This window comes from Neophocaena asiaeorientalis, unplaced genomic scaffold (genome assembly GCF_003031525.2).
Source record: "Neophocaena asiaeorientalis asiaeorientalis breed wild unplaced genomic scaffold, Neophocaena_asiaeorientalis_V1.1 scaffold40, whole genome shotgun sequence".
Taxonomy (NCBI): Eukaryota; Metazoa; Chordata; class Mammalia; order Artiodactyla; family Phocoenidae; genus Neophocaena; species Neophocaena asiaeorientalis.
In genome coordinates this window covers 10,502,345-10,527,407 of record NW_020185335.1, presented here as the reverse complement: position 1 = coordinate 10,527,407, position 25,063 = coordinate 10,502,345, and the positions used below count along the sequence as shown (strand labels likewise).

The window sequence follows — 25,063 nt, the reverse complement described above, 5'->3', positions numbered from 1 at the left end:
TTGTTAATTTCAGTGCATCCTTGTAGGGACTTGAGTTCTTTTTGAATCTTGAGTTTACAATCCAGTTAGGACCCCAGAGCTGTGAAAGTTACAAATTAAAAATCATGGCTTCCTATCTTCGTCTCCACCACTGGGACGAACTCAATCAGTTAGGGCCACTGACTGCATGCAGAAGCCATTCTTTAGGCTGAAAGATTATTTTTCAGATCTTTTAGATGCAGCTATTCAACTACTCTGAACCTACTTAACTAATGTTCAGTGATAATATTCAGCTCATATTGCTCTATCTTGACAAAAAAGGATAAAATGTTTTGATAAAGCTTTTTGAACAGTCTGAGTACAAAGTACAGCTCTGAAATATTCCAGTTGTATAACTGTGGGAAAGTCACATACCTTTTCCATGTCTTACTCTGTTCATCTGGAAAATGAAGATAACAGTACCTATGTCATAGAGTTGAAGATAACAGTACCTATGTCATAGAGTTGAAGGTAACAGTACCTATGTCATAGAGTTGAAGGTAACAGTACCTATGTCATAGAGTTGAAGGTAACAGTACCTATGTCATAGAGTTGAAGGTAACAGTACCTATGTCATAGAGTTGAAGGTAACAGTACCTATGTCATAGAGTTGAAGATAACAGTACCTATGTCATAGAGTTGAAGGTAACAGTACCTATGTCATAGAGTTGAAGGTAACAGTACCTATGTCATAGAGTTGAAGATAACAGTAGCTATGTCATAGAGTTGAAGATAACAGTACCTATGTCATAGAGTTGAAGGTAACAGTACCTATGTCATAGAGTTGAAGATAACAGTACCTATGTCATAGAGTTGAAGATAACAGTACCTATGTCATAGAGTTGCTGTAATGATTAAATGACTTAACATAAGAAATTCGCTTAGAGAGGTGCCCGGCACAGAATTTGAGCTAAATAAATGTTGGCTATGATCAGCATTATTAACATGAATATTCATTCCACCTCTGGCATTTGTTTAGTCATTCAATAAGTATTTATTCAGTGCCTGGTATTATATTAAGTGCTAGATTTATAGCAATGAACAGTTCAGTCACAGTCTCTACCCTTATGGAGCATATAATTTACTTCACCTAATAAACCAACACCAAAATTGTAAGATTTATGTAGAATTTGAAAATATATATATATAGGGGGACTTTCTTGGGTTTTTTGCATTTATTTTTCTTTAATTTTTTTCTATGTAGAAAAAATATCCAAAGGCCTGAGTGAAAGAGGAAATCACAGGAAAACCAGGCAAATAAGACTGACGGTCACGCTCTTAGGAGCTAGGCTTTGCTAACAAGGTCCAAACTGAATGAGAGACTTGGAGTAAAAAAGCAGTCAAGCCTCAATTACCTGTGTTAACTGGGGTTTGTGAGATGGACAATGGAAGGAGGAAGATAATGCATCCTGATTTGCTGTCTTAAATCTCACAGCAGAAGCTAAAAAAAATAAGTAGCATGCAGGGGCATCTGGAATGACAGTGATGGACAGGGTGTGGTCTTTAGGAAAAGCCTAGTTATAGTTATTCAGACCATTCCTGGGGTCTCTTGGAGAACTATCATTGTTTACAGCTTCTTAACTTGAAAGGAAAGGAGTTGTAAAAAGTTGTTGTCAACAGAAGCCCAATTTGCCTGATATGATGAAGGGATTGGTTGACAATGCACACCCTTTGTCAAAAGGATCTGCTACACAAAAATAGAAAATTGAAGGAACCATCTAATTTCCATGAATAGCTGGGAGGCAGGAGAAACTATGTAGACCACAAGGGAAGGAAAAGCCCCCTCTCGAACCACAGGTCCAGTTTTCTCTTATTGGTGTAAGAGACAAAGAACGGTGAGGAAGACTCTCACTCTCCCCTTCTGAATCTCAATCTCCCCTTCTGAATTGTAAGAAGGATGGTGGCAAACCACTGGGGTCAATGGAGTTAGAGCAATGTATTCAGGCCAACTGAAGGCTGCCTCTAATCAAGAAGGATACCTTTGCACTGTTGCCTGGAAGGCAGTCTCACATTTTTTGAGCCCTACTGGCCTTGAGTAGCCCTTGAATATTTGTATTTCTCCATCCCTTAGGGAAGCTCTTTCTCCACCTAAAGATCTCTCCAACTGGCTATGTTCACCAGTACTTGGAGATTGGGAATTGCCAAGAGAAGTAAGATGCCATCTTTGTTAGCATTTGAAATTTCTCTGCCTACGTGTAAGTCTATTGATAAGTCAAATCCTGAAATTGTATATGGGATATTATTTAAAGTACTTTTTTGATAATTTACCTCTCTTTGCATGATAAAGAAGAGCAAGTGTTAACAAAATCTATTTTCTGCTAAAAAAAAAATCATATTTTGGGCTTCCCTGGTGGCACAGTGGTTGAGAATCTGCCTGCCAATGCAGGGAACACAGGTTCGAGCCCTGGTCTGGGAAGATCCCACATGCCGCGGAGCAACTAGGCCCGTGAGCCACAACTACTGAGCCTGCGCGTCTGGAGCCTGTGCTCCACAAGAGAGGCCGCGATAGTGAGAGGCCCGCGCACTGTGATGAAGAGTGACCCCCACTTGCCGCAACTAGAGAAAGCCCTCGCACAGAAACTAAGACCCAACACAGCCAAAAATAAATAAATAAATAAATCATATTTCGATGCCCACGTACCCACAGTATTTGCCTTTTGATTGTTGATACTTCTGGCCTTATAAGAAAGAAGCAATTCAGCAAAGTGTGGTTCCGTTGTGGACCCCACTGGGATGTAGGCACTCTTGCTGTTGTTAAAGTCCCCTACACATGAACCTTCAAGTTATGAACTTTCAAAGATGCGAACGCACTTGCGCATGTCCAGTCACGTAAGTTAGTTCACGTGTCTGGCATACATTGTTATGTGTGTGCATCCTCTACAAGTGGTTGTGCTTTTGTGTACTTTACTGTACCGTACTGTATAGAGTACAGTAGTAGAGTATATTTTTTTTTAATTTATTTTTGGCCGCATTGGGTCTTCGTTGCTGCGCACGGGCTTTCTCTAGTTGTCGTGAGCAGGGGCTACTCTTCGTTGTGATGTGTGGGCTTCTCATCGCGGTGGCTTCCCTTGTTGCGGGGCTCGGGCTCTAGGTGCGTGGAGGATGAGAGCTACTACCCAGACATCACTGGATTGTTTTTTCAAGAGGGTAGATAGAACTGAATCCAGCAAGCAACCAGAACCTGTGCCGTCAACGCCAGGTGTGGGTGAAATTGCAGCTTGCCCTTCGTCTCCTTTTGCTGACGATCCTTCAGCTCTACCATCTCCCACCTCCTTCCCTCCTCCAGTTAATAACTCTTCTTGCCTGTGCGCTTGATGCCAGCCCCTGGATGCCAGCTGTTGTACTGGACTACTGTACTTTTCAAGGTACTGCGCTGGAAGATTAAAAATGTTTATTTTTTGTGTTTGTTTTTTAAGTATTATTTGTGTGGAAAGTATTATAAACCTATTACAGTACAGCACTATATAGCCGGTTGTGTTAGTTGGGCACCTAGGCTAACTTTGTTGGACTTAGGAACAAACTGGACTTACGAATGCAGTCTTGGAACAGAACTCGTTCATACGTAGGGGACTTACTGTATTATTATTACTGTTATTATTTTTAAGTAGCATCCCTAGAAGGTAGGACTTCTGTTAACAGGAGCACAAAAAAGACAAAATAAGCCTGATGAGGTTGGGCCCCGGCCAGAGGCTCATTCATGTTTGTGTGATAGCTTGAGACTAGACTTGGCTTTGTCTGAACAAGCAATTGAGTTGAGGATCAAACAGCATCAAAGTGTGGCCCAAGAGGAGTTGCCACCCTGTCATGTACCACAAATCAAGCCCGGCTTACAGAAACCCGCGTGGGCAGATAGAGGATATGGTTGGCTGGAGGCATAATGCTCTTCTTTGCTTTATTTTCTCCAGATGCTCAGGCTTCTTCCTTAAAAGTCTGGGTGAAGAACACGTAATTTAATTAACCCGTGTGCTTGGTGGAGGGACACTGAGTAAGTGGTACATCCTCTCAATGTTCCTTTGCTACCGAGTTTTCGAATATTGAGACCAAAAAACTACATAGAGACAGTCCATGGTCTGTATCAACAACCGTGCCCTCTTATCGTTGAAAATTTTTTGTTTGTTCTTTCGATCAGAACTGAGAACCAGACTTTTGCAGAGTGGCCTAGGAGACATTTACGTTTGAAAATCTTGTGTTGTTTCCAAGTGGTTCTACTTCCAAAAGTTTTATTCATGAGGAAAGTTTTTAAAAAGTGTCATGACAACACAGGGCTCCAACTACCAAAAATTTCCTTAGAATTCTACCTCAGATTTATATGATTTTTAAAATTTCTAATCAGTTTGAAATTTTCCTACGTCATTTCATCTCCAATAAGAGCAGCCGTGCCAACTGGCAAAGACCACGGTGATCACTATCTCCATGTGCCAGATAAGAGGCGAGTTTAAAACACAGGTTAGCACCTCAATACTTACACTTGGAATTCACTTGTATTCATTTACGGTACTAATAAAAGATAGGAGGTTAGAAGTATATCAGAGAGCCTAGAAAAATATGCATTCTATCACATTATCTCATCCCATCAAAAATACTAGGTGAAAATGTCTCTCTGATGATTCTATATTCCTTTTACTTGAAAAGCCCCAAGCAGCTGTTGGAAAGCTAGCTGTGGATAGAACACTGGGCCTAGGGAATCACTGTCAGTTTGAATGCTGAGGTGCCACTTGACCTGCTCTAACACCTGAGACTGACCGACCTCTTGACTTCTTTGAGTCTCAGTTTCTTGTCTCATAAAACAAGAATAACACCATCTGCTTCAAGGCGTTGTTGTGAGGATCAAATCCATATAATAAATACTAAAATAAAATTTTAAATTATAATTTAAAAAGTATAAATGTAATACATTTTCACTAGACTCTAGGACTATGAAGATGAATGAGGTAAGGTCTGAAATAAAGGAACTCAGGGCCTAAGGGACATTTGTATTTAGAAACCTTGTGCTGTTTCCATGAGGTTCTTTCTCCAAAGATTCTATTCATGATGAGAGTTTTTAAAAGTGTTGTGATAACACAGGACTTGTCCACCTACCTAAAATTTCTTTAGGAGTTTTTGCTCAGCTCTGCATTCATTTTTTATTTTCTAACCACGTTTTAATTTTCCTATGTCATTTCATAGTCTTTATAGTAGAACAGAAAAGCACTATTTCTGCTGTAAATGTCAGTATTACTAAAATAGCAGGGACTGCATAGAATCAGAAGGCCCAGGCCCAATTTCCAATTCTGCCAGTTGCTGACAGAATGATGACATTGGCCAAGTCACTCAACATCTCTGAACCTGGGCTACTTCTGCATCAGCAAAGTAGGAAACAGATTACCAGTGGCACAGGCTGGCTATGAGGAGCAGAAAAACAGATGTGTGTGTGTGAGAACATCTAAGACAATGTCCTGACATGTAGTAGGCCCCCAGGGAATGACTCTTTCCGTTTCTCTTTCAAAATTTATAAATATTCCAGCAGCATTGCATGGCAGCCCTGTCTAACTGATAGCCAATTTCTACTTGTGGCTATTAAGCACTTGATCTAGCTAATCTACATTGAGATGTGCTGTGAGTGTAAAATACATACTGCATTTCAAAGATTCAGTAGAAAAAGAATGTAAAAAATTACTAATAATGTTTACCTGATTACTTATTGATATATCTTAGATAAATTATGTTTTAGGTTTTATATATATTAGGATACATTTATTTATGTATACACACACACACACACACACACACACACTTCATAGATACTCTCCATATCTACTTAGATATATCTCTGTCTGTATGTCTATATATATGCATATATGTATATGTAGAGAGACAGAGATATATATAGATATATCTATATAGATATGGAGAGTATCTATATAGATATACAGAAATAGATATAGAGATATATCTATATAGAGAATATCTATATCTACATCATCTATGAAATTTAACCTAATATGCATATATTGGGTGTGTGTATGTGTGTGTGTACATATAAAATATACAATATATACATTGGGTATATTTATGGTTAAATATACACTATATATGGTTTAATATATACTATTTTTTTTTAGCTTTATTTATTTATTATTTTGGCTGTACTGTGTCTTAGCTGCGGCATGCAGGTTTCTTAGTTGAGGCATGTAGACTCTTAGTTGCATCATGCATTTGGGATCTACTTCCCCGACCAGGGATCGAACCCAGGCCCCCTGCATTGGAAGCAGGGAGTCTTACCCACTGGACCACCAGGGAAGTGCCTGGTTTAATATATACTACTAAAATTAATTTCATCTGTGTCTTTTTCTAATGTTACAATAAGGAAACCTAAAATTACATATGTGGCTCGCACTGCTTTTCTATTGGCCCACACTTCTGCACAACATAAAATCTTGAGTCTTCACAAGCCAAAAAGAAGCTACTTTTAGTTATCTAGACTTTCTATGGGATCAGTTATTTTTCCCCAAGCATTTCAATTAAAATTAATCTTCAGAATATAGTTTTCTTAGATTCTGACCCACAAAGCAATCTGTTATCTCCTTAAATTAATGAGTTGAAGGATGTCTCTTAGCTACTATATTTGAATAGTATCCTGGAGCTAAGAATCATAAACGTAACAATTTAGTTGTGTGTCAAAGTGTAACAGCCTAATACCCTATTCTAGGCCCAATTCTTGGATCTGTACCATAATTTTGGAGCTATATATTTTCCCCAATTTGGGTAACAGTTAAATGGATACTGATTTTCCTTAATAGTGACTGGGGAGGCATTTGCCATGAACAGTGGTCCTCTGCAGGTTTTTGAAGTTAACACTCTTGTTAAATCAGAGCATATTACATATCTACAGCTTTAACTCTTCATTTCTTTATGGCCACAGTAAATGCACAGATTGGTTCTCCACCATGGTGGTTATAAAACATATTTCATGGGAGCAAGATGGATACCACTGACCAGCTTGACAGACTCCAAGCCCCTCCCAGTCAAGGTGATAAGATCTGGAGACAAGGCTATTAATTTTACCATAAGCTGGTTGCTCTCATTCTCAGAGATGCTTTAAACAAATGAAGTCAAGTCACATGGATGCAGTGTGACAGGCACTTTGGGGGTTAGATGGTATAGTGGCCAGAACAGAGAAGATTCAAATGGTTGGCTCAGGGATGATAAAAACTGGAGTTTATCTCAGTAACAAAGGTGCAAAAATATTTTTGTCTAGAATGTGTGAGATTAGTAAAAATGGAAAAAAATATGCATAAGTGACAGCAACTGGGTACTTCAGTGAAGAATAAACAATTCGTGATTGAGAATCTGCTGTTAGCACTGGGTTAGGTACAATACATATTTTTTCAACTTCCTGTACCCCATTATGGTATATAAGCAAGGCCAGGGTATCACTGTACAGATGAGAAAACGAAACCTCAAAGGAGTTAGGTGACTTTTCAGTGCCACATGACTTATTAAGTACTAAATGTTTGATTAAATCCTAGTTTGGAGTCATTCCAGGTCCCGGTTAATTAATATCATCCACAACAATTCAGCTAAATGTCCCAGAGCACATACATATGCCGGAACAGAGGGGCACTCAGCCGCTGCTTTTGAGCTTCTAGACTCACCGTTCCAAGAGGTACTTAACAAATGGAACCTTAAGATTCTGCAAAGCAGTGGATTTAAAAGGTGTAATTCCCCTGAGGATCAAGATACATAATTAACAGCAATATTAATATTGGCTTCTGATCAGTTGATGACATATTTTATTTTAAATATTAAAAATAAAAACAATGGTTTCTCCCAAGTTGCTCCTTCCTCTACTTGCTCCTTTTATTTTATTTTTTTGGAACTGCTTCAATTATGATTCTTGGAACTAGATTAGGAGTCAAACTTATGCCTTTTTTTTTTTTTTTTTTTTGTGGTACACGGGCCTCTCACTGTCGTGGCCTCTCCCGTTGCGGAGCACAGGCTCCGGACGCGCAGGCTCAGCGGCCATGGCTCATGGGCCCAGCCGCTCCGCGACACGTGGGATCCTCCCAGACCGGGTCACGAACCCGTGTCCCCGCATCAGCAGGCGGACTCTCAACCACTGCGCCACCAGGGAAGCCCCAAACTTATGTCTTTTAAATTGCATGTTTACAGTGGTAATGATCAAACAAGGTAAACAAGCCTTAAATTTTGCCTTTTCAATTTCTGTCGTAACTTTCTCTGTTCATCTTATTTTTTTTCAGGGATTTTTTAAATGGCCAAAAAAAGGGGAAAATAATTTTTTATTTTTGCATTTAATTTAAGCAACTTGATTAAGAGACCAGTTTCCCCTTACTGAGAATACCATGCACTGACTTCCAGTTAAGAAGTGTAAACTGTTTATAATTAACTTCTACATACTTCAAGTCTTTTGATGTTTGTTAAGTGAACCCATAGGAATAAAGAATCCTCTCTCGGAAGTTCAGTCAGTGTTTCACGTAAGTTCATGTATAATCTTGAATTCTCTAGGTTGTGTAACTGACAGAATTTGGTCTTATTGGAAGGGAGGAAGGATTGGGTTGTCTGAATTTGCCCAGTTCACTCACTGTGCATGTATTACAGTCTGACTCTAATGATATGATGAGGGGGAATAACTGGCTTTCTCGTGGCCCCTACTTTGTGCTCGGCACTGTTCTAAATACTTTGCATACATTTACCCATTTAATCCTTGTGACATCTCTGTGAAGTTGATACTATTATGAGCCTATTCTACGTCTGACGGAACTGGAGCAGAGGTGGCAAGCGTGGCACTGGGAATCATGCCAAGGTATCCAGCTCCAGGGCAGTGTTCTCAGCCTTCCTGCATGGAAGCCAGAGCCCTGAGTTCCAGAGCTCAGAATTGAGATGAAAACAAACACAGAAAAATGAGATGGTTAAAGTTTAAGGCTATGATGGGGGGCAACCAGGCAGGGCTCTCTGAGGAGCATGGAGGAAAAATCACTTAACCAGCCAGGGGACAGTCAGAGAGGTGTCCATGAAGAAGAGAAATCTTGGCAGGTCCAGAAGTTTCCAAAGAGTTAGCCCTGTCAACTGGTGCTGGCCATGGGGCAGCTGGGGCCACGGCGAAGAGGGCATAATCCAGACAGAGGAATGGCCAGCAGGAACGGGAGGGTGAGCTCGGCCAGTTCAAGAAACCACATGTGGTTTGGTAGTGGGGGGTGGGGGCAGAGTTCAATGCAGGGAGTGGTATTAAAGGAGGGACTCAATCTACTCATGCATTTATTCAAAAGACATTTACTGAACACCAACTATATGCCAGCACTGTGCCCGGTGCTGAAGATAGAGCAGTGGACACACCAGGAAGAAAGGAAGGAAAGCAGGGAGTGAGAGAGGGAAGTAGAAAGCAAACAGACTATATTCCTGCCTTCAGGGAGCTTATAGGCTCATCAGGGAGCCACACTTTAAACATCCTTTAAATAAGGAAGTAAATGCTTAATTAGCAACTGAGAAGAAGGCCAGGAAGGAATAGAACAGGTGCTAGAAGTAAGACTAGCAGGGGAGACCTTCCTTTGGAACGGGTACCAGGGAACGCTCTGGGAGGAAGTAACATTTCAACAGGTCAAGCCACTTAGAAATGAACAGGAATCAGGCTTGAGGGAAGGCTGTAGAGACCAGGCTAGACTGTAAAGGACCTTTTCACACATAATATAAAGACTTCAGAATTTATCCCAAGAGCCAAAGAGCCTTGGGATAAAGGCTCTTTGAGGCTCTTTGAGGAAGGAAGGGCCCATTAGGCAGAGGAGTGATGGGATCAGATTTGCACTGATAACCCCAGTCTGGGGGCAGGGAAGCCTGATTCAAGCCTGTAGCCTGTGGGCCTCCACAACTCTCCCTTCTGCTACATGCATGTCTCCTCCTTTGCTCATGAGACCCAGCTGCCTGGGTCACAGGTGTCTAAATTCTAGAGTTGCTTAGAGCGTGAACCCTCACATTTCAAAATGTATCTGGTAGCTACAGTCTCTTTAGCTCCCAAACATCAATTCAAAATAAATTCCTGCAAGCTCTCTGATGTTCTTACTTCCCAGCCTGACTTTATTGAGTTCTCATTTGATGTCAGAATTTGGTGCCATAATCTACAGTTATGGAAGCTACAAATTCTTAAATTAGAAATAAATAAATAAGTGGCATATTTTTTCCCCAGGCTTGAAACGTGTAAATGAGGTTGATGAGTCCCATTTACACCGACGGTAAAGACACCTCTATCCAAGATGCAAAAGGAATGAAACACAGAGCTTTTCCACGTAAACCTTTGAAGTTCTATATTCAAGGTAAAAATAACTAACCAATTAATAAGTAAGTAAATAATAGAAAATGCTCTCTTGTCGTCATGTTCACCATTGCCAGGCAGTGAGGGACAGCAGATCTAGTGGGGACAAGCCACAGTTCTGTCCAGACATAATTCTGTGAGTCAAGTTCATGATCACATTCCACAGGCTAGAAAACGCCTTTGTCCACGCATGGTTAACCCTGGCCCCCTCCTTAACCATCCCCCCTCGTCTGTCCAAAGACAAGGGATTAAACTGCTCCTCCACCCATGCAGATCTAAGATGATCTTACATGGACCAGGAAGGTACTAGCTTCTGGGCAACCCATTAAAAAGGCAGCAATAGCTTGAGCGTCTATAATGAAAGCATTAACAATCAGACTTCACAGATTTGGGCTACAGGCCTTCCCGTGAAACGGGGTCACAGGGAGCAGGTAAGGTAAGAGAGGCACATCCTTTTTTTGTGTGTGTGTGGTACACGGGCCTCTCACTGCCACGGCCCCTCCCGCTGTGGAGCACAGGCTCTGGATGCGCAGACCCAGCGGCCACGGCCCACGGGCCCAGCCACTCCGTGGCATGTGGGATCCTCCCGGACCGGGGCACGAATCCGCGTCCCCTGCATCGGCAGGCAGACTCCCAACCACTGCGCCACCAGGGAAGCCCAGCACATCCTTTTATTAAAGGATTGCTGGGCTCCAGTTACTGCAGCTGAATTGGGCTTCACTGGGGTTACATTTGTCTTAGAGAATCCTTCCTTCCCAAACATAGTGATGTGAAACCACCCACTGTGACATCTCTCCTGTTTTGATTGTGCTGGGTGCCCCAGCGCCCTTGTTTCTCTCTTCGGCCTCACTTTCTTCTTCTACCTCTAATCTCTGGTTTCTGTGTCATGGCCTCAGAGAGGACATTTAGCCCATGGTTCCTTATCCTTTCTCGAGAGGTTCTAAAATAATGCCATTGATGGGACAGGTCACCTGGTGTCTGGTGCTGAGCCCAATGGAATGATTCTGGGATAGAGGCTCTATTCTTAACCCTGCTTTGTAGATGAGGATGTTGAAGTGCAGGGAGATGAGTGGCTTGCCCAAGGTCACATCGTCATAAGTGGTGGAGCAGAAATTTGAACCCACTTAAGTTTGACACCAAAGCCAAAGCCCCACCACTATGCTGCTTTTCCCCCAGATGTTTACCCAGAGATCCATCCCTGTCTCTATCAAGATGTCCCCAGGAGCTGCCAACGCAACGCATCGAAGCTGGACTATTCACCTTTCTCAACCTATCCTTCCCTGACTAGTCCAATCCACCTCCATCCTCCTAGGCTAGACAATTTGGAATCATCAGGACGCTGAACCTTGGCTCTTTCTTCCTTCAAACCACACCTTCCACTGGTTGTTCCCCTCCATCGCTACTGTATTGCTCTAACTCATGCCCTCACCTTTGGACCCATGGGTAGCCACCCAAGGGGCACAGTCCTCTGGTGAGCGAAGTGGCAGGAAGGAGAATGGGTAGAGAGGCCAGAATCTCAATCTCATTTCTGCCAGTTTCAAGCTAGGAGATCTTGGCCAAGTCCTCACATCTGTAGGAAGGGAGTGCCATCAGCAGCCTCACAGGGAGGTTGTGAGGGTTAGGAATAACGCCCATGAAAGCATACCCTGAGATGCACACACTTACGAGAGTCCCGCTAAACAATACAGGTCCTCACTCACCTCTTTGTGCCTCGCTTTACCCCAGTTTGTAAAATGGGGACGGTAGCACGTGCCTCATCGGTGGTGGGGAGATGAGTCAGCCTCTGCGGCCCGTGAGCGCAGCACCCGGCACACAGTAAGCGCCATGCACTCATTGGCTGTCGTTACCAGCCCCACCTCCTCTGCCCTCTCGCTTCTCTAAAGGCACAGAGCAGCCATCACCACTGCCTCCCTACTTGGTACTTAACATACACGTTCACTTTCTCTCCCCAACCAGGAGCTGAGCTGACTAGTGTACTTATTGCTTTCCTTGTCTAGCAGCTGGCCCACTCTGCCACACAGAGTAGGGCTTCAAAAATACCAACTGGGTATCCGTGAAGGACTGTGCTTTCCTTAGAGGGCTTCTCTGGCTAGCTATTTTGTTTTCCTAGCCTTTTCTTTTTTGGGACTTTTTGTATTATGGACACATCTGGGCAACTTCACAAGGCCGATTTTCAAACCTCATAGAATTACTGGAGGCGGGAGATGAATGCCCCGTTCAGCTGGAGCCTGGCAAACTGACCAGGACAGCAGCCTCCACTGTGCTTTATAAGAAGCAAACGATTGCAGCCAAGCTATGTGGACGGTGTGTTCAGAAAGAGACAAATGAGAAACAGCCGGGGCTCCCAGGAGCTTTGCCTCCAGAAGGGTATCTTTCTGGAACTCAAGAGACCAGCTCTTCAAGACTGAGTCTCTTGGTAACGATCCTGGGTCTCCAAGCCTATGAAAGTGAAGTTTTGTCCTAAGAAGTGCCTCCAATCCCTTCTACTCTGCTTTGAGCTAAATACTATGACACTGTCTGTTCCAGATTTAAAGATGAGCTGTCAGTCACAGTAAACAAGGCGCATCTAAATACACTCTGTCCTGGATGTGCACCCCCTCCTGTGAGTCTCTGTGCCGTTTACTTGTTCCCAAGAAGCACTCCGTGCTGCGCATGCTGGCAGTTTTGTTGCCTTCGATATTTGCAAGTCATTTATATCATGAGTTAGTGAGATGCTGTGAAAATGACCACGGCTAAGTGAGAGATAAGCTCGCTTTTGTGGTGCCAATGGATTTCCACACTGGTACGTATTCACCGAGATCCTATTTTCTTTTGAAAACATCAGTGGCACACTGTGGATTCATTTGTAGCTTGCTATCTACCCTTAACTCACAGATTCACAGATATAAAGGGGAATTACGGAGCTTGTCCAGTCCAGGGATGGCAAATATATTCCAGCCCTACAAACATCTCTAAATGACCAGTGGATAGTAGCTTCCAGAAGCATTGTATTGGGAGAGACACTCAGGTCAAGCCAGGGGTGATTAGCAGTATCTGCCACGTATATGGTGACAGAGTGGGGCAGCACACGTGCCACTTACTTGCCACTGCAGACGGTTTAACCCCTCTAGTCTGCAGATATATGACTCTTTCAAGATCACACACACAGCCTTGGCAGGAAAGCAACACTCACATTGCCATTTGTACTGTCTCTGCTCCCCAGCTGTGGAATCGGTGTTCACTCCACCACTGAACAAAATTAGCAGATGAAGCAGGGTTATGGGGAGTGTGGCAGATGGAGGAAGGCAGTGGGAATCACAGGCTTTAAAAACTGGATAAGAGCGGGCCAGCAGCAGGTAGGGAAAGGCTAGCCGCACCAGGCTGGGGACGCGCCACTGTTATTGTTATTGTTTTGCCTGGGTCTTGCTGGGTGTCATCCCTGTCTATAATTGAGAGGCCACAGAGTCTCTGAACTCCTGGTGAAGCAGGAGTAGGTAAGTCCATTGTACCAAATGTTTCTGGATGACACAATCAGGAAGCCTGAAGGGCACTTTGTGGCATTCCTAAAGTCACATGTGTGCAGGGGCAGAGATCTGCATACATGTGCATGCGGAAAGGAATGGGCACCAGTGCATGGCAAAGGGGCAGCGCCATATGCCATGGTTACCTCATATACAACTCCAGTGGGCGACTCTGGTTCTTGCCTGCCCAACATCCATTTCCCTTCCTTAGATGACAGCACCCTAACTTACTCTGAGTAACTAACGACCCTTTTTTTCACTCTCAGTCCATATGCTTTAGGTGGGGCTGAGTCTACCCTGGTTTGGGGGCAAGGCATGTGACCCAGACTTAGCCAACCAGAGCCTCAGGACCAAGTGGACACGGTAACTGGCTCAGGGATGGACACACGCTCTAAGGACAGCCAATGAGATTCGATTTCAAGCTTGGGTTGCCAGTATCAGGAAGAGATGCTCTGTCAGGTGACACCAGACTGAGAAAATGAAGTGGAGCTGCTGAGACCTCCACACAGGGAAGCAGGGATGGTTCGGACTGTCTAAGAGTAAAGACAATAGAAGGAAAATGGAACCACAGATGGATAAGACAAAAGTTGATGTCATCATCTGGGCACGGATACCTAGCCATGCTAGCAGGCAAAGCTAACCCTGAAATATTTGTCACATGACCCCCAAAATTCCCCCGGCCAGACTGTGTTTTGAGTTAGGTTTCTATCATTTGCAAACAGCAAAAGAATCTTGACCAATAATAAACCAAAGACCCATTTTCCCCATAAGACATACAGACCGCAATGTTCCTCCTTGGACCCAACTTATCTCAAGCAGTTATATTACCTGCAAGGAGCCCCGGATGTCTTTCCCCCCGACAATCACGAGTTCTGCCATGTCTTCCGCATGGGGAGTCTGGGCGTGGACGAATAGAGTCTTGCCCACTGCAGTTATGTTTCTCAGGGCGACTAAGCTGCCATCATTGTTCACCTTGAAGTATGGGCTGGAGACCTCATAGTGTAGCTTTTCATTTCCCTTACAGTCACTGAAGGTCACTGGCAAAAACAAAACACATGAACAGAAACAGGAGTGTGAGTAGGTTGGGCAGCTCAGGCCTGGAGCTATCTTTGACCATTAAATGTGGATTACCACTCTGCATTCCAGATCCACAAATGCTGCCCCTTATCCCACAGCACCCTCTTGTAGCCATATGGCTTTGACTGTGCTGAAGGACCTCAGTCAAGACTCGTCCTTAATCACCTCCCATGGCCCAGGCAGCTGTAAAGCCCTTTGATGCACAAAGAGAACCTCTTCCCTGCCCTGGAGTGTAGTGAGTTAAGCGTACAGTCAGGTATGGTCGAGTGATGTCTGAGGACACGATCTCCTCCCTTCTGTATGAGGTGCTGTGGCAGAACCAGAGAGTTCAGGAGCCTTGAGGGACAGCTTCATAGACACGATATCTGAGCTGGGTCTTGAAGATGAATGGGAAATTAGAAGGCCCCTAAGAGGGTATTGGGGTTCTAGGTTACTCAAAGCCATGGAGGTGGTGAAGTAACAAAACAGACTCAGAGAAAGAGAACTAACTCAGTGCACTGGGACCAGAGGCGGACTTGAAATGATGCAGGGCTGGGGAGGTGGAGAGGCTGGAAATGAAGCTGAACATGTCCTTTAGATACAAATTAGGAAATGCCACTAAGTTAGGGGGCTGCCTCATAGCCCTGAACTATTTTTAGTGTGGACAGGGTCAAGGTCAAGTGTGTGTTCTGGTCCATAGCCCTGAACTATTTTTAGTGTGGAGAGGGTCAAGGTCAGGTGTGTGTTCTGGTTCCAGTGTAGATCAGTGCTTCCCACGGGGCTGGGGTGTATCAGAATCACATGGGAGACTTGTTTTTTAAGTACTGAGCACCCAGTCCAAAGATTCTAATTTAGTAGCTCTGGGTTCTACAAAGCGGTTTGGAGAAAGGCAAGAAGAGAAGCCAAGAAAACTGTTAGTCTGGTGTCACACCAATGATGCCTGGCCCAGATTAGGACAGTGGCTGGAGAGATGTGAGGGCACTTCCTACAGCTGCATAGCTAGGTCGTGTCCGAGAAGCAGCCATGCTGGCGGAACTGCATGGAGTTCAGGGCCGTTACCATGAGCAGCAGCTGTGACAGCTGATCCGTCACGCTTCCCTCTGTGGTGCGTGTTTACTTAGGGCACGATTCTGTTACTACAAGTACCACCACTTATTGTCTGTATGTGTGTATGCCTGTCTGCCTTCCTCTGTAAACTCTGGGGACCCTGTAAGCGTGGAATTGTATTACCTGCTTTCTTCCCCACCCCCACTTTTGTTTTTTTAGCTCTCTGCTAAACGGTCTCGTTTGTTTGTTTACTAAACCTTTAATTGGAGCGTAACACAGATACAGAAGAGCACATACATCAGAATGTACAGCTCAACGAATTTTCACAAAGTGGGCACATCCATGTGCCCAGCGCCCAACCCTAGACACAAAATATTACCTGCCCCCCTTCCTCCCCCTCCCCGAGTAAAATCCCTACCCTCCTCCCCAAAGGCTACACTATCCTAACTTCTGATACCATAGATTAGTTTCATTTGTACTTGCACTTCATGCAAATGGAATCATAGAGTGGGTGCTCATTTGTGTCTGCCTCTTTCACTCAACATTATGTTTGTAAGATTCATCCAAGTGGCTGCAAGTAGCGCAGTTTATCCTCGTCAGTGTATAGAATTCCATTATGTGGCCATACTGCGTCTATTTATGTAGGCTACTGTTGATGGGCATATGGGCTATTTCCAGTTTGGAGTTCTTAAAATATTACTACCAGGAACCTTCTTGTGTGTCTTTGGTGACAATATCTACCTGGGTCCAAGTACACTGTTAAAGCCATATAATTGTCTGCTGAATTAAGCTGATCTTTCTATTCTGGGACCATAATTCTTATGGGGATAATAACCATTTCAGCTGATCATTATAATGGCTAATGTGAATTGAACACTTTCTACACATGAGACTCAGTGCTAAGCATTTTATGTACATGACCTTATTTAATCTTTACAACAGTTTTGACCCCCTCCCTCCACAGTCTGTAGATAAAGTAACTGAGGCTTCTGAGAGGGCAAAGGAGGTGCCCAGCACGCAGTCTGTAAATCATAAAACCAAGATTTGAACCCTGGTCTGTCTGCTTTTCACCACTACCTGATCTCAGTAAAGACAAAGCCCTGTTGTAAAACACTCCCCTCCTGAAATCCCATCAGAACCTGCATATAATGATGTGAGTCCCCAGCTCAGTCCTGCTCCCACGTTCCCACCCAGCCCGGAAGCACTTCACAGGGTGCCAGTGCCACCTCGAGGTCCCTCTGTGCCAGGGCTCCAGCGCCTTTCCTGACTGCCAAGTCAGCTCTAGGGGCTTCTCTGTGATGTACACACATGGGATCTCTTGGGAGTCTGCAGTTCTCAGACACTTGTTCACTTCCTCTGACCATCTTCGTAGCTAAGAGTGATTGGGCGTGGCTGGGTTCAGGTTCTGGAAGTGAACTATGAAGGAGAGACACGGAGGTTGCTTTCATTGTCACCATCAGTTAGCATCAATCCACTGAAGGCACACTGCTCAGACAACAGGGCCCGCTTGGGAACTTGTTGTCTATTTTGCCAGGATGCTGGTTCTGGCCTTAGTCCCTGGGCAGGATCAAAGAAGACAGTCTCAGCTGGGAAGGGCTGGAGGCTAGGGAAGGCAAACAAAGGCTAATAGGGTTATTATCACCACAGTAATTACCTTCCCAGAATAGAGAGACTCTGTAGGGGTTCTAGTTTCACAGGCAAATTCCTTCCTTCTTCCCTTCCTTCCTTTTCTCTTTCCTTCCTTCCTTCCACAAATATTTCCTGAGCCCAGGTTATGCCAGATGTTGGGTTTATAATGTGGAACAAAGATGGACACAGTCCCTGGCTTGAAGTCTAGTGTGAGGGTGGAGGGGTGGAGATGGACATTAATAGGGCACTTATTATAGGCAGACAGAACCACAACATGTGGAATGGCCCTGTGGCATTCAGGGAGCTGCAAATAAGCCAGTGAGATGGGCACAGAGAGCAAGGGAGAAAGCAAAGAAGAGATAAGCTGGTCCAGGAAATGTGGGGTCTGGAAGGCCACATAAAGACATATTCCTTGAAGGAAATTGGGACCCGTCCATCACAACTGTAGAACCGGCTTTCCTCCTCTTGAGTCTCATACAGCTCTGGCTCCCCATGCAAAATAATGCTCAACGCTCAACATCTTCCCTGTCCAAGCTGTCCACTGGCCCCCCACTGGCATCCATCTTCACTCTGTGTCTCCCACATCACCCACTTCCGCACCTCCCGACAGCTACGCTGCTCTCCTACCCCTTCGATGGATTGTATCGCTCCCTGTGTGCAGAAGGTAACTACTTCCCAGCTTCTTCACCCTGTTAACTCTATCATTACCTCTGTCATTAACTCTATCACTCTTGGAGAGTCAGCTTGGGCCACTTCTCCAAATATCCTCTGTGTTTCCAGCGTTTCCTGTACATAGTGAATTTTATATCATATCATATCAACAGGTCCACTCTATGTATCTGTTTTCCCCATCAGAACCAAGGGCAGAAATTGGATCTTATTCTTTAATTCATCTCCAGCAATAAACAGAAAGCTTTTCCATATAGGAGGCCATCAATAACAATTCCACTTAATTACTCTCTCGGGGCTAAATGATGCTCTAGTGGTGGTGGTGCAGGGGTACCTCTTCCATACTGGGCGCAGAAGATACTACAGGCAAGGCTGGGAACTGAGAAGGAAGGCCCCTTATCACCTCTTGTCCTGGTTGAGCCCAGCAGTGGAGCCAGGTAGGAAATGAAGAACTCAGCCAAGGTCTCCCCTTAGTTCCCCAGGCTCTGTGTGCATCCATTCATGCCAGCACTTAGCCTCCTGTGCTTAGCTTTGCCTTAGCTCACTGGTGAAGTCAGGGGTGGTGCCTTACCTTCCCTCATAATCCCAATAAAGCTTCGCATAGCCACTAAGCAGAGCTGAGATCGGTGTGTGAGTGTTGAATGAAGTTTTGACAAAGAACAGTAACTTGTTATTTACTGAGTGGCATCTGAGTGCCAGGCTCTGTGCCCGAGACTGTACATTCAGTCTCTCCTTTTAGCCTCATAGCAATTCTAATCTATAGCAGCATTTCCCCACTTTTTTTCATTATCTCCCCTGACCCAGGAGCGTTTTCAGATGTTTTTGTCTAACAGCCACCATTCTCATGAATTGTCAATGTCATAGACATACTGTATACCAGTTTATTTACTGCATGTATATCTGTACTCTACACACACACACAAAGTACAATTTTTGCCTCTCTCCCAAGAAGCCACGTCACCCCTTTGGTGACATACAGCCCCACTGAGAATGCATAATCTGTAAGCATCATTTCCATATTATGGGAGAAAAGACTGAGCCTTGGAGAGACTGACTAACATGCTCAAGGCCACACACCCAGAAAAGGCAGACACCTGGTCCCAGTCTGATCAGTCTGCATCTACAGTTCAAGCTCTCGGCACATCCATTTCCCAGAAACGATAAATGAGAGGGAAAAGGGCAGCTGCCCCCATCCTGTCCCCTCAGGCCTCTCACTGACCCCTCCAGGTCATCAGAGGTACCAGGTGAGGGCACACTGAGAGACCACATCTACATTCAGGACCTGGCACACAGTAGGCCCTCGATATATTCTAGCTCTCTTCCCAATTTGTGCTATCAAGTAACTAGGGTTGCATAATGGGGTCTTATGTATTTTAGACAGTTTTTACCAGTTCAGGAATGAGTGCTTTAGACTGTGGGTCTTTTTCAAGGCTACGAGAATCACCTAGAGAATATTTTTTAAAAGTAGCAATACCTGTCCCAACTCCGAACCGAGATTCTGACATAGCTAGGCTGGGGTCCAGGCACTAGTATCTCTTTAAGACTCCCCAGATGAATTTAATGCAGCCAGGGCCAAGAACCAGGACCTTGGACAATGGATTCCTTGTCAAGATGCCAGGTTTCCACATTTCCCAGCGATTCCTGGCACAGAGAAGAGGGTGGGGACCTATCATGCCAGGAACTGCTATTCTCGTGCCCTAAGAAGCAGCAGTTTTAATGGTAGGTTTCTAAGCCCTTTTCCAATCCTGGCTCATGTGTAGTGGCCCTGAGACCTTGGGAAAGCCACCTGTCCCTTTAACCAAGGAACGAACAACAGTACCTCCCCTCATAGGTACTATAATTCTTACGGTGAGCATTAAACAAGATATGTACCTAGGTACATAAAGCACTTTGGACAGACCCTGGTGCCCCATGAAGAAGAACTATTCTCATCATTATTCCTGTAATTCTGGGCATTAAAGGAGCTTCACTTTCCTTTTCTACACAGCTTCCTTCTTCTAGCTGGTTTTCTGCCTGCCTCCTGGGTCCTTCCACCTCCTCCTAGGCAGGTACCCGTGTTCTGGCCTATGCGGTTACCATGGGGATGGTTACTACAGACATTTCTGCTGAGGCTAAAGGAGTGAGGCAGAGGATTCTGATCCGAACTTGCCCATCTTTGGACCCTCCCACTTTTCCTGGCAAAGCCCTACCTGTCTCACATGAGAAGTCATGAAGGAGAAATGACATCAAAGGAGCGAAATTATAGTGCCTGCCCACAGTGGACGCCACAAAGTGATATTAAAGTCTTCAAGTGGTTGTTTGTAAAGATATGAGGCCAAAAATCCAAGTCCCATTCTTTTTTCTAAAAGAGCGACTCTGTGCTGAGAGTCTTCTATTCACGACTGCGGTGAATCCTCACATTGCGTGTTTGATGTGAGGACTTCGTTCCTCTGGCAACCGAGACCTAGTGTGGCCAAATGAGGTTAAGGCCAGTTAGTCTAGGCTAGTCTGCCTAAGCAAATGTGCTCCTTCCTAAAAATCAACTAGCTTCCAGATTCACAGACTAGCCATACTTTCACACCTGATCTATTATTCACTTAATATTTTTCTTTTAATTGACTGACATTTTCATTTACAAAATTATTTGAAGATCATCTTTATAGTACATGATGAATGCCAAATGTGTTTTTTTCTAAAAATAAATTTAAGAAGTAAAAAACGTATGTTTGTCCATGTATGCACTAAAACCCTCACAATGATGTGTGTTCCATTCTCCAGAAATGCTGGCTTGGGCTATATTCCTCCCTCATTTGAACAAATGCATGCCTGGCTCTATCCTACTCAGGCTTAAAATCTAGGAGGGCTCTGATATAATTATATATGATTATCTGATATAATCCAGGAGAGCTTCTGATATTTGAAATAATATATACAACATGAGTAATGAGGTCATGAGAAAGACGAGAACCTTAGAAAAGGCACAAATCTAGACCACACCGACGATCGTGTTTTAATATTAATCAAAACAGAAATAGGTCACAACACTCTTTGTTTCTTCTTCCCCCTGAAGGAAACAGACTCTACTTCCCCACTGATTGTAATCTCCCCTTAAATTTCCTATTATAGGGCACAATTGATAGGATCAGCCCTGCATTGTCTTACATTATGAACTTTGTTGACACCATCAAAATGTCAGTGATTCTCAAACTTTTAAATAGAGATCAAGCCAGTGCATGTTTCAGGGTGCAAAGTTCAAAGAACACATGAAGGATGAAATTGAATAGTCTACGTCTATTTTTTTTTTAAAAAAAGATGTTTCTATAGAGACAACCTCCTAAGTAGCTCAGAATAACACCATGAAGATAATTGAAAGGAAAAATTCTAATAAACAATTAAACTTGTGAACAAATATTGAAAACCTCTATCTGAGGGGGAAAAGGAGCCATCTGTACTATTCTGAACCTACAAAGGACTTCCTTACATAGTTTATCACTAGTATTTAAAAGAGCTTCTGGAAAAATAATTATATATATAATATACTATACATGGGGATTTACTGGAACCAATCGCACAACATCATTCTTTGAAATAATCTTTGAACACCCTAGGAATAGAAAGGGGGGAAGTAAAAAATCCCCACCTGGGGGAAAAATGCAAATTAGGCGAATGGCACCACTCAGAGTTTCAATTATGCTTTCAGCGTGTTTCCACTCAAAATGTCCTCTGGGCTTAATGCAAATGTCACAAAAAGACAAACTTTAGCTGGGAGACAAAACCACAATTGAAATGGGTAGTTTGGCGTGTGAATTAAGGGGCTTAGTCTTCCTGACCTTGATTTTCTGCTTTTCTATTTCTTTCTTTTGAATGTGGTTCTTAGGGATGGACATGGGAAAGGCATAGAATCCTTACCATCTAGAAATGTGTGAGGAAGCAAATTAAGCCATATTATGATCCCAGAAAATACAACAATGCAGATGGATTTAAATTTATCTGCAAAATATAGAGCAGGCCTGCTCATGTAGATAGGTATGAACTAAATATGGAATCTGTGCTATTCTTATAAGTGTTTTGGGGTGAGTCTGTGATCCGTGCACTCGTATCTTACATGGGCAAATGGTCCTAAATACATTATTCACATTTGTAGAGACTGGTCTACACATAACTTTAGGGCCCTCAGAGTTGGTGGCCTGGTGGAGTCTTGGTGGCCAAGACTCCACTTGTACACGTGTATGGGGATATGTGACGATCAGTAGTAGTGTGGGGTTGGAACCAGTCAACCTGGGACGTGTATTCCTCCCACAGTCAGACGCACTTGGATCTACTTCTAGCAACCTATACTTGCACATGGAAGAGAATGGCTCTGTTTCAGCAGTATTCTGGTAAAAAAAAGAAAACAAACAAAAATGCAGAATGTACGTTGTTTACTCCCTCTTAAGACTGTACCACATATCCTGGTACTCGTAGCTCAGTTAGTCAAACAATTCAATTGCTCCATTTAGCACGAAGGGCCTGCATATCCATTGATCTTCAGAGTCTTCGCTGGGGCATGAAAAGCCATGCCTTTCTAACAAATGAAATAGCACTTAGTTCAGAAACATCAGATGGACTCTGCCCAGGATACACACCAACAGTTAATTGCTTTTCACATCCTCAGTAGGGTCCAACTTTCTTTGAAAGAACTCAAAGGACTTTAGTCCAGAGGCTCTTTGGATTTGCCCAAGTGAGAGAAACAGAAAACATTTCCTTCTGTTTCTCAGAACACCCTCATTACTCAAGCCTTCTAGTCAATCAAGGTTTCATTAACATATGTTCAGTCCCACCCACGTTGGACCAGATCCCTGTATGATACATCCTCCAGCCTTGATTTTGTCTACCCTCCTGATTCCTGAATGCACGGAACCATATCCTGTGTTCCATGTTTGGCCTGGAGTCAGCATTGACATCCACAGAGCTTCTGTAAGGTTCTTGCCATGCTCCTAATCATGACTGATTATCCCAGCAGTGGATGTCACCTCCAAAGGCTGTGTAGATCTGATAGGTGCAGAATGCACATAAAACGGTCCTAATACATCTCATGTGTCAATCCCAAGTTTGATAAAATAGAGTTTCAATTCTATCATGTCAGCCAAAGACATCATAATGAATGATTCCATCAAGTGATCTTCAGCAGAAACATATTTTTTGCCATGTAAACCCTTAAGAGACTCCTCCTGGAAAAAGAGCCCACATCTGCTTGCAGGGGATTTTCTCTACCTACCATTAAAAACTGAGCTGCTAGCTCTGGATTTAGTCTTTTCTGCCAGGGTCTTACATTTTCCTCTTGCTACTGATTTTTTTTTAAAACATAGCAGGTTGTTTTCTGAAAAAATGCTATGCAGTTTCTATCCCATGGTGGTTATAATCACTATGAATTTGTATCTCAGATTGGAATTTATATGGCACAGTGCCTGACACAGTACATACTCAGTCCTGTTTGCTGAACGAATAAATAGCAGAACTGTAATTTGGTAGATAAGCACATTTGAAACTCCCCAAACAAAACTGAGGACGGCCCAAACTCATGTAAAGATTTGAGTAAGCTGGCTTGAAAGTCACCTGATCATTGAAACAGGAATCACTGATTCAGCAACTTTGAGAATCACCAAGTCTCAGATTTACAGAGATTCCCTCTGATTTCATATTACTAGCCTATGTCTCTTACTCAGTCCTCAGTTTTTGATTTATCTAGTAATTATGTGTACACATGTCTCCCTCTCTGAGTATCTATAGGGTAAGCTAATGAGAAAAGAAACTTGCTCCACTATAACTTATATTTAATCTTGCTGTTGGAGCTGTCTGGAGACATGTAGCAGAGTGCCCTGGCTAAGCCTAGATTGAGATTCAGATCCTGACTGTGTATGATGCTCTGGCAGTACCGTGATTTCCCAAATACCCCCATACGCCATGAGGAGACATAGAGAAAGGGACCTTTAAGAAGGTGGACCACAGAGGCGGCGGAGTCAAGATGGCAGACTAGGAGAACATGGAGTTCGCGTCTCTGCATAACTAGGGCACCTACCAGGCACCAGTGGGGGACCACAGACACCTAAGCGGATGGGAGGAACCCCCAGCGACTGGGTAGGACTTCCGGGGGAGTGAGTGGGGAGGAGAAGTGGAAGCGGGATGGGACCAGTGCCCCTGAGGGGCGGCTAGGGGAGGGGAAGGGATCCAATGCTCCGAGGGGGAAAGTGGGGGCACCGCTGGGAGGGCAGAGGACCAGAAGGGAGCGTGGCAAGCATTTCCGCTGCCCCCCCGGGCCCCTGGGAGCCTGCTGAGATCCCGGGCCTGATCCTCTGCCCACCCAGGCTCCCTCCGGCCGCATGGCTGCCGAGGGAGTGTGAGGGAGGGAAGGGGAAGCAAATGTAAAGGCCAGACAAACGGGACCAGCACCCCTGAGGGGCGGCTGTGGGGGGAGAAGTTCCCATACCCATTGGGGCCCACCCACGGTTAGAGGTCCAGTGGTGACTGGGGACACCCTCAGGAGGGTGGGGGAACAGAAGGGAGGGCGGCCAGCACTTTCGCCACCTGCCTGGGCACCGGGGAGCCTGTTGGGCTCCCAGGCCTAAACCCACGCCCTTGGAGGCTCCCTCCAGGAGCGAGCCTCCTGGAGGCCTAGGCCTCCAGCCTAGGCCCCGCCCCTACACCCCCACCCAGGGCCCTACCTCTGCACGGGGCACTCCGAGACCCCCTCTGAGACCTCTCCAACCGCCCACACACCCTCAGGCCAGGCCTTACCTCCAAACTCCGGAACTCCACACTCTGAGGAGCCCCTCAGGCCCTGCTGCCTTTTTCCCAAAATGCACAGGTCCTGAGACTAGGCCCC

General features: G+C 44.4%; 1 protein-coding gene across 1 annotated transcript in view; it reads right to left on the bottom strand.

The window, feature by feature from the left end:
• Nucleotides 1–25,063, bottom strand: part of CDH13 (cadherin 13) — a 991,194-nt gene that overhangs the window by 605,654 nt on the left and 360,477 nt on the right. The window contains exon 3 of the mRNA XM_024735819.1: nt 14,650–14,858. Coding sequence (XP_024591587.1) covers nt 14,650–14,858 — 209 coding nt within the window. The remainder of the gene's footprint in view (nt 1–14,649; nt 14,859–25,063) is intronic.